This window comes from Grammomys surdaster, unplaced genomic scaffold (genome assembly GCF_004785775.1).
Source record: "Grammomys surdaster isolate TR1022 unplaced genomic scaffold, NIH_TR_1.0 125671, whole genome shotgun sequence".
NCBI classification, from domain to species: Eukaryota; Metazoa; Chordata; class Mammalia; order Rodentia; family Muridae; genus Grammomys; species Grammomys surdaster.
In genome coordinates, this window is record NW_021620508.1 from 176,825 (window position 1) to 185,118 (window position 8,294).

At 55.5% G+C, this 8,294-nt stretch overlaps 2 protein-coding genes across 8 annotated transcripts in view; both read left to right on the forward strand.

The window, feature by feature from the left end:
- Positions 1–184: 184 nt before the first annotated feature.
- Fxyd1 (FXYD domain containing ion transport regulator 1) lies at positions 185–4,279 on the forward strand. 3 transcript variants are annotated; one of them, XM_028787614.1, is made up of 8 exons: positions 185–313; positions 1,547–1,611; positions 2,044–2,076; positions 2,526–2,600; positions 2,939–2,975; positions 3,810–3,859; positions 3,966–4,020; positions 4,141–4,279. In XM_028787614.1, exons 1-7 carry the CDS (start codon positions 309–311, stop codon positions 3,986–3,988), a joined length of 288 nt encoding a protein of 95 aa, XP_028643447.1. In that variant the 5' UTR covers positions 185–308; the 3' UTR covers positions 3,989–4,020; positions 4,141–4,279. The 3 variants fall into 3 exon arrangements, with proteins under 3 accessions (XP_028643447.1, XP_028643449.1, XP_028643448.1); XM_028787616.1 differs by lacking the exon at positions 185–313 and adding an exon at positions 486–507; XM_028787615.1 differs by lacking the exon at positions 185–313 and adding an exon at positions 1,037–1,119.
- A 131-nt stretch (positions 4,280–4,410) lies between these two features.
- Fxyd7 (FXYD domain containing ion transport regulator 7) overlaps positions 4,411–8,294 on the forward strand; it is a 9,535-nt gene continuing 5,651 nt past the window's right edge. For all 5 annotated transcript variants that reach the window (XR_003713947.1, XM_028787570.1, XM_028787571.1 and 2 more), the window contains exon 1: positions 4,411–4,600. Coding sequence is in view for 4 of the 5 variants with exons in the window: in XM_028787570.1 (XP_028643403.1) it covers positions 4,570–4,600 (31 nt within the window). In the remaining variant the exon portion in view is untranslated. The remainder of the gene's footprint in view (positions 4,601–8,294) is intronic.

Here is an 8,294-nt window from a genome sequence, read left to right on the forward strand (position 1 = left end):
TGTGTGTGTGTGTGTGTGTGTGTGTGTGTGTGTGTCCTTTCACCACATACTGATCCTGGGGCCGTGCTGAGAGAGTTAACCTCCCTAGCGGGCCAGGGCGGTCTGGGCTGGGGGCCGCCCCCCTGGCCCCCCTCCAGCCTGGGCTCCAGTTTCAGTTGCTAGTTGGGGAGGGCAAGAGTGGGGTGTGGCCAGGAGGGGAGCCTGCGGGGGTGGCGCGTCCAGTTCTGGGCCAGGGGGTCCAAAGTGCTTAGCTCCCAGGGTGCACAGCTGGACATTTGGGGGTCTTCTGTCAGCAGGGGACAGCGTGAATGGGGTGAGCGTCCCCCAGGCCTCTCAGCTCCCCTAGCTGGGAGGCCTATTTTGGGAACGAGAGTGGCCAGCCTGTGGCTTCTCAGGCAGGCCTGACCCAAGAGGGAGGAGAGAGTGTGGGGCCAGGGGTTGCATGGGGGCGGGAGAGTTAGTGACTCCTCCCTTTTTCAGCGGTCACTGTGAGACCCCTGGCAGGGGGTGAGGCTTTGATATTCATTTGTATAAGTCTGTTTCTGTCACTGTTTGGGGGCACAGAAGGCCCAGAGCAGGAGAATATGATTATGTCTACACCCTGGGTTCTTCTAACCAACAGTTTGGGGAGAGGGTGTTGTTTGTCCCCATGCCAGACACATCCCTTCTGCGCGCGCGCGGGTGTTTGTGTTTTTTTGTGTGTGTGTGTGTGTGTACCTGTACATAAGTGTGTCTGTGCCCGTTATGTGTGTCCCTGAAACAGCATCTGACTTCTCTCAGGCATGGGCCGCTTGTCACACACTGGCCTAAAGTCTTGTTATGAAAGATGTCACCCAGAGGTGACAAAGAGAGAGGTGCTTCCCCCTTCTCTCACAGCTTCCAGGAAAGAAGATGGGGTGGCCTGTGGGGATGTGGCTCCCAGCTGGGCCTCACCCCAGCAGTGTTATACAGGACCCCCCGAGTCGTTGGAGGGGGGGCTGTTGCCATGGTGGCCCGTGTGCAGCAAATTCCTCCCGGGTGAAGTGGGAGATATTTATACCCAGGGTCAGGGAGAGAGCGGCAGGCGGTGGAGGGCAGGAGAGCTGGGACTGCTTGGGTACGGAGAGACCACTGGCTGAGGTGTGTAAGGGCAGGTGGGGCTGGGTCCTGTTGTTTGTCTCATAGCATTTCCACCTGTGTCCTGAGGCAGCTTGCTTCCCTTACAAGGGTAGGTTTTGAGACTCTGAGACCAGCTAACGGTTGGAGGTTAGCCCATGGGAGACTCTGGGACCAGCTGATGGTAGGGGTAGCCCTTGGGAGGCCCCCTGAGGAGTCTGCCTCTCCCCATCTCTGCCTTGCTGCTATGTAGGCTGTGTAGTCTCCTAATCCCCATTACAGAGTTGTTTTAGGGACACGGTCTCAGGAGAAGCAGGGGAGCCATTCATGTCGAATGGCTAACACTCAAGTCCTCAGGCTGGCCTTGACTTAACCCCACGGGTTCAGGCCTTTTTTATGGGGGGAATCGAGCAGAGCAAAGGGCATTTCTTGACCCTGGTTGACTCTTTAGGGCAATGGCATCTCCCGGCCATATCCTGGTTCTCTGTGTGTGTCTCCTCTCCATGGCCAGTGCAGGTGAGTCCAAAAGAGGTGCCCAGCATCTCAGCCATGTGGGTGGCAGAGGTAGGGAAAGCCCCCCCCCAAGAAAACCAAGTGGGAGACCCCAAACTAGACTCCATGTAACAGGAAATCAGAGGCCTCCACACAGGCTCTGGTCATGACTGGTATCTAGAGGAAGATGCCCAGGTTAAGCACCAGTGAGAGTGGATGGAAGGTGGTTGGTTCCCTGGGTGACGGAAACATGAACAACCTGCAAGATATCAGGGTGCCAGGCCAGTGCCGGAGGTTCCAGGACGCAGAAGAGGCTGGCAGCCTGCCAAGGGCTCAGTAGCACCCAAACTCCTAGCCCCAAGAAGATAGGTAGAGCCCCTAAAGGGTCCCCTTATACCGTCCCCTGTCACAGACCCCAGGGGCTACTCCAATGCTGATCTTTATTTTTCTTTTTAGAAGCTCCACAGGAACCAGATCCATTCACCTACGGTGAGGGGAAGCTACTGTGGGGTTTGGAGAGAGGGCCTGGGTGTTTCCATTCCCTCTCTTTCTGTCTCTCCCTGTCTCTCTGTCTCTCTGTCTCTGTCTCTGTCTCTCTCTCTCTCACACACACACACACACACACACACACTCACACCACATCCTCCACTCTCTACTGTTCTAATTATCTTAAACTTCCTTGCCTGTCTGTTTGATCCCCCTGTCTCATTTGGACAGGTTTCTCAGTATCAGATGCCCCACCTCCTACCTACGGGCCCCCAGTGTTCAGTGACACCCTCCTCTCCATCCTTTCCCTCTTTCTACCACCTCCTCCCTCCCCCTTCTTCTACCCTGTCCTCTCTTCTCTCACATCTGCTCTTTCCCCTTCCCTCTCCTCTTCCTTGGGCTGCATACTATATTCCTCCCGGTTGGTCACCCTCCTCCGGGGCTGCCCACAGATTACCACACCCTGCGGATCGGCGGCCTCACTATTGCTGGGATCCTCTTCATCTTGGGCATCCTCATCATCCTCAGTGAGTGTCTGCACCTGTCTCCTCCACCCCGCCTCCAGCCTTCCCTCCCCAGACCCCACCCCCAGCAACACACAGCCTGAGCACTATACACGCCCAACATAGGCTCAGTCTCCAACCACTTCTATCTCGTCCCACCCTGATTCCAACCTCGCACTACACAGACCCCACCCCCACGTCAAACCACGCCCCTCACCTCCCACCCAGCCCACGCCTACACACCCTACCCTTCCTCCAGCCCCGCCCCAGGCCCCACCCCCTGCGGCCTCCCTAATTTGGAGGAGAGCCTAGGGATGCGGGAGCAAGAGGAAAATCTCAGCCTGTACCCTCCCACTCCACAGGCAAGAGATGTCGGTGCAAATTCAACCAACAGCAGAGGTGAGTGGTCCCTCTGGGCCTCCCTCGCTCCTCCCGCACTGGAGAAGAGGTGGGGGCAAGGCAGCAAGTGCATCCTGCATCCTGCAGTCGAACATGTATTAAGCGCTTAGTGTGTGTTAAGCCCTAAGTCAGGCTCCTGGGCCGGAGCGATGGTCAAGCTCCCTCTCTGTCTGGCCCAGCGCCCAGCCAGTGGGGGCGCTGGGCTCCCACCAGCCCCGCAGATGGAAACTTAAGCGTGGTGAGGCGAAGCTGGGCAGAAGCAGCCGCGCTGAAATGAGATCACCTCACAGGGCGGCCCAGTTTAGCTCCAGTCCCGATCCTCGCGCAGGATTCCTCTCGAAATAAACCTTTAAAGCGCAGGAAACGTAGGCATGCCTTCTGCGTGCTAAGATGATCACAGATGCCTTCATGCCGACCCTCTCGCATGCTTGAGTGCGCACTACGCGCCAGGTGCCAGTTTCCTTCTCTATTATGTACTCCTTACCCCACCCGGATGAGGTGCGCTCCATCATCAGTCCCGTTTTGCATATGGGGAAACTGAGGCACGGGGAGGTAAGGTGACTTAGGGTCGCTCACTAGTCCCAAGACGCTGTGACCGTCCCTCTCCCCAACAATGGCAATTACCTTTCCCAACATCCCGGAGGCCTTCACTGTGACAGGCTGGGAGCACCTCCTGCCGCACCCCGAAACAGCAAAGGGGCGCTCCTGTTTCTCATGGACTGCGTCCATATCAAGTCCGTGGTGGGGGTCGGGAAATAAGGCCTGCACTGGGGACTTCTCAGAAGCGGCTGCCTCTCCTGGTCCATCCGAATTCCTCTGTCTGTCCCTTCCCAGAACTGGGGAACCTGACGAAGAGGAGGGAACTTTCCGCAGCTCCATCCGCCGTGAGTTCGGGGATACTGCGGGGGTTTGTGGGACAGCTGTTTTCAAGAGCCCTTCTTCTTGGTCTCAGACTCCCCCTGACCCCAGAACTCTCTGCGTCCCTCTCAGGTCTGTCCACCCGCAGGCGGTAGAACCTCCACCTGGCTCCAGGAAACTCAGCCAGGTCCTGCAGTTGATGGGAGGAAGGAGGGAGAGAGGTTGGGAGGGAGGGAGACAAGGGGCACAGTACAAGGGTGGGAGAGTGGCGAGGAGAGCTTGCCAATCACTCTTTTCACCCCCGCAGAGCCCCCTTGGCACCTGACACCCCTCCCCACCCAGCTGCTCGCCTGTGACCACCTCCAGCGTCCCCTGCACCAAGTCCTGCCTCTCGGACACCCCTTGCTGCTCAGACCTCCAATAAAACTCGGTTTTCCTTCTTGATAGCGCTTGGTTGATCTCAGTGCCTCTTGTGCGAAAACTCGGGAGCCCCCTTGGCCCCGGCAGGGGGCGCCCCCACCCTTGGGGAAGGGGCGGGGACGTCAGCAGTGGGCGGGGGCGGGGGCGGGGGGATGGCTTGGACGGGGGCGGGCTCTTCGGGCCCCCATTGGCTACAGGCCCCCACTCTACCAGGGCTCCCCCACCTTACCCCACCACATCAGTCTGTCCTGCTTCCAGCTGCTGCAGCCGCGCCTTCACTGCCTCAGCATTCAGCAACCCCCTGCTCAGGCTCAGCATGGCCACCCCAACCCAGAGCCCCACAAACGGTGAGCATCGCCTGGGGAATGGGTGCTAGGAAGGAGGTGGGGAGTCTAAGATCTAAGAGCTTAGGGGACAGGGTGTAGGAAGAATCCCATACTGAAAGGAAGACGACGGGGAGATATCTACCCCTGTCATGGGCGGAGGCCCATGAGCACATTCTTTGACACGCTTTGGGGTTTCTTGAGCACCCGCTCCCAGGAGATATCCTCCCTGTGGGGACCTATGATTAGAGAGTGACAGTCCCAAGAGAATGGATGCGCGGACAGGTTGCTATGGCAACCGGGTGCCTGGTCCAGCACAGCGGTGGAAGAGATGGGGTTTAAAGGGTGGGAGCTGACGGATCTGCAGCCAGAAGAGGTTCTGGAAGACTTCAGCACCCCGAGATGGACCAGCTAACGGGGGATTCATTATCCCATGTTTGCCTAGTATCGTGTAGACCTTTACTAAATTCCTTGACAGGCAGATGCTAAGGGACAGAGGGACGGTTAAAGGGGGAGAGAGAGAGAGAGAGAGAGAGAGAGAGAGAGAGAGAGAGAGAGAGAGAGAGAGAGAGAGAGAGGAGGAGGGGTAGTGGTGGTGGTGTGACCACAGATGGACTAAAAACGACTGAAAGAGATAGAGACCAAGAGAGACAAGAGAGACAGAGACACAAAAACCCAGGTAGCAGGCTTTCAGAGACGCAGAGTTGAGAGGAGACAGACAGACAAACGGACGGACAGAGGAAGGAAGAAGGGCTGAGATAGGGGAACATAGACAAGTATGGAGGGAGGGGAGCGGGTGGGGCTGCAGCACTGCAGTGAACCTGCATGGTGGGAATGGAATGTTGGGGGACCCCCCCCCCTCCTAGCCCACATGCACTTATGGTTTCATCCCGGAGACTCACTTGTCTCCCTGCATCCAGCCGCACTGGGTTTACACTTCGCACCCATTAACCCAGATCTGCGTTCATGTTCACGGGCTTAAATACTCTCTGACTCCGTGGTTTCCTGATCTTCCCCCTCTGTTGTGTAGTCCTCTGCGGAGGAGCTAGAGGGATGCTTGAACGGGGCTGGGGAGGGCAGGGCAGAGGACCCGGGGGGAGGGGTGCTGTGGAGTCCCTGATGATGGAGGGAACCCTGATTCTACTCTTACAGCACCTTTCCTTTCCTCTTTCCCAGCAGGCGGGGAGGGGGAGGGGGCTTGCTGTGCGGAGCCCTAGCTGCAGAATCCCAGGCAGGGCGGGGGCGAGGGGCTGCAGAGGCTGGGAGCCACCCCAGAGAGAGGGGGCAGGGCTGAGCCAGCAGGTCTGGCGGGAGCCCAGGGCTTCTTTTTCGCAGAGGTGGTGGTTAGCAGGATCGATGAGAGCAGACGGGTAGAGGTGGGAGGGCAGATGCCTCGCCAATCCTCTTCTCCCTCTCACAGCCTGACAGGGGACTGCAGGACTTGGGAAACCCCGGGGGAGGGAAAACTCGGGTGCATCCTTCTCGGGCAGCTTACGGAAACAAATTAATGAATTGTTGAGGGAGAGAAGGGAGACGCAGCTCTTGCCAGAGAACAGGAGGGAGAACAGAATGGGGATGTGGGCATACCTGGGTCTAGGTCCCTATTTTGGGGAGCGAAAACATTCAGGTTGGCCAGAAGCCAGGTCTGCAGGCGCAAAGAGGGGAAGATTGCCCAGCTCCAAAACATCACACAGGACCCCACCCAGCTTGGAATACCGGGACCCCATCACCTCGAAAGATGCCCTGGTTTCCATAGCAACCACCTCCTTCCTGATCTCTCCCTGGCAACTAGCCAAGAGTGGTGTACATAGCTTTTCCTGCCTCCTGGCTCCACCCTTTACCCAGCCACACCCTAAAGACTGGGACTGCTGTGGGCAGAGGGATCCTCAGAGGATCTTTGGAGGAGCCCAGGAAGATGCTGGGACAGGCGATTACCTGGAGAAGAGATGTATGAAAAACCAATACCTCCATCTTTGGTGCAAATACCTGCAGCCTAAGAAGTCATCTCATTCATTCATTTACTCACTAACTCACTCGTTCATTCCAGAAAACTTCTTGCCCACCAGACTGAATGGCAGAGACCAATTTGCCCACCCTCTGGTGGCGACACTAAGGTGCAGCACAGGTGACTCTCAAACACTGGGTCCCAGCTGTATGCTTCTGAGGTTTGCTACTAAACTGTTCCTTTTGCTGGTGTTTATCTAAGACTTTTCCTCCAGAGGGTCAACTTCTTAAAAAAAAAAATATTAGTGAGCTTTGTTTTTTGTCACCACTATAAATGGAAAAATTAGTATTTTTTTTTCCTCTCTTGCCCTAAAGTGAGGCGAGAAGCAGATGTGATCACCCATGCTTGTAATCTCAGCACTCTGGAGGCAGAGGCAAGAGGAATGTGAGTTTAAGGCCCAGCCTGGACTCCATAATAGGATCTTTTTTCACAGATCAAAACTAAATCACATTCCCCAAACAACAACTCATTTGGCAAATATTAAAGAGACATCAACACCAAACCAGGAGACCTGGGAAGACACACCATACAAACCAGAGCTAGTTCTGGTCTTGTGTCATAGCCAGCTATATCAGTCAGTTTAGGCTCCAGGTAGCACTGGTGACAAATAGTACCAAAAGTCTCAGTGGAGGCAGACCGCTAGTGTGACTCTCACTTATGAACATGTAGATGGGGGCAGGAGGTCTCCACACCCCCAAAAACAACTAAAGCACTCACAGTCTTGAACATTCATTGGTCCGATCCAAAGACACAGCCCCACCCAGCCCCAATAGAACCCAGAAGTGGGGAGGGGGCAACAAAGCCATTACCCAGTTCCCTCTCTTGTGGTACAAGCTGCAGAATTCTGCTGTAGACAGGGCAGAAAATGATAAGAGCTGCAGGAGGAAGCCGGCAGGGTGGACATCTTTTAATTTAATTTGTAAAGACACGGTATCACTCTGTAGCCCTGGCTGGTCTAAAACTCAGTCGTGTGGACCAGGCTGGCCTCAGGCTTACAGAGATCCACCTTTCTCTGCCTCTCTAGTGCTGGGATTAAAGGCATGTGCTATTGTGACTGGCCAAGCTGGTCATCTTATCCTGGAAGTATGTTCTGAGCTCCTCCTCTCCCTGGCAGGGTCTCACTGTAGCCCAGGCTGTCCTTATATCTCTATCTTATCTCCAAGTGCTGGGGTATAGGTGTGGGCCACCAGCTCTTTTGGGCTGCTGGAAGGGATTTAGAGCAAAGGTGAGAGGTAAGAAAAGGTTACATGGGCACGCGTGCATGTACACACACACACACTTTCTGAGGTTGGGGGAACCCACTAAGGGTCTTCTGTTTCACATGATGGAGAAGATTCATTTACAGAAGAGAACACAGTTACTACAACTTTGATCCCAACTCTCAAAACTGCTGGTGTCTTAGGTGTCAGAGAGTATGTGTATCAGCACAGCTGCCCGTACTGCATTTGGTGACAGTTTAAGCCGATAGGAGAGCAGGTGGCAGCCTCATGACCTCAGGAGCCCTTGGATGGCTGGGAAGGTTGAGGGAGTCTTCATGGAAGCCCAATGCATCCATCTGGTGGTCCTCTTGTGAGAGTGGCCTCTGATAGGCCCAGTGTGTGTGTGTGTGTGAGTGTGTGTGTATGTGTGTGTTTATTTGTGGTGTGTGTGTGGTGTGTGGTGTATGTGTGTAGTGTATATGTGTTTGTGTATGGTGTATATGTGTGTGTGTGT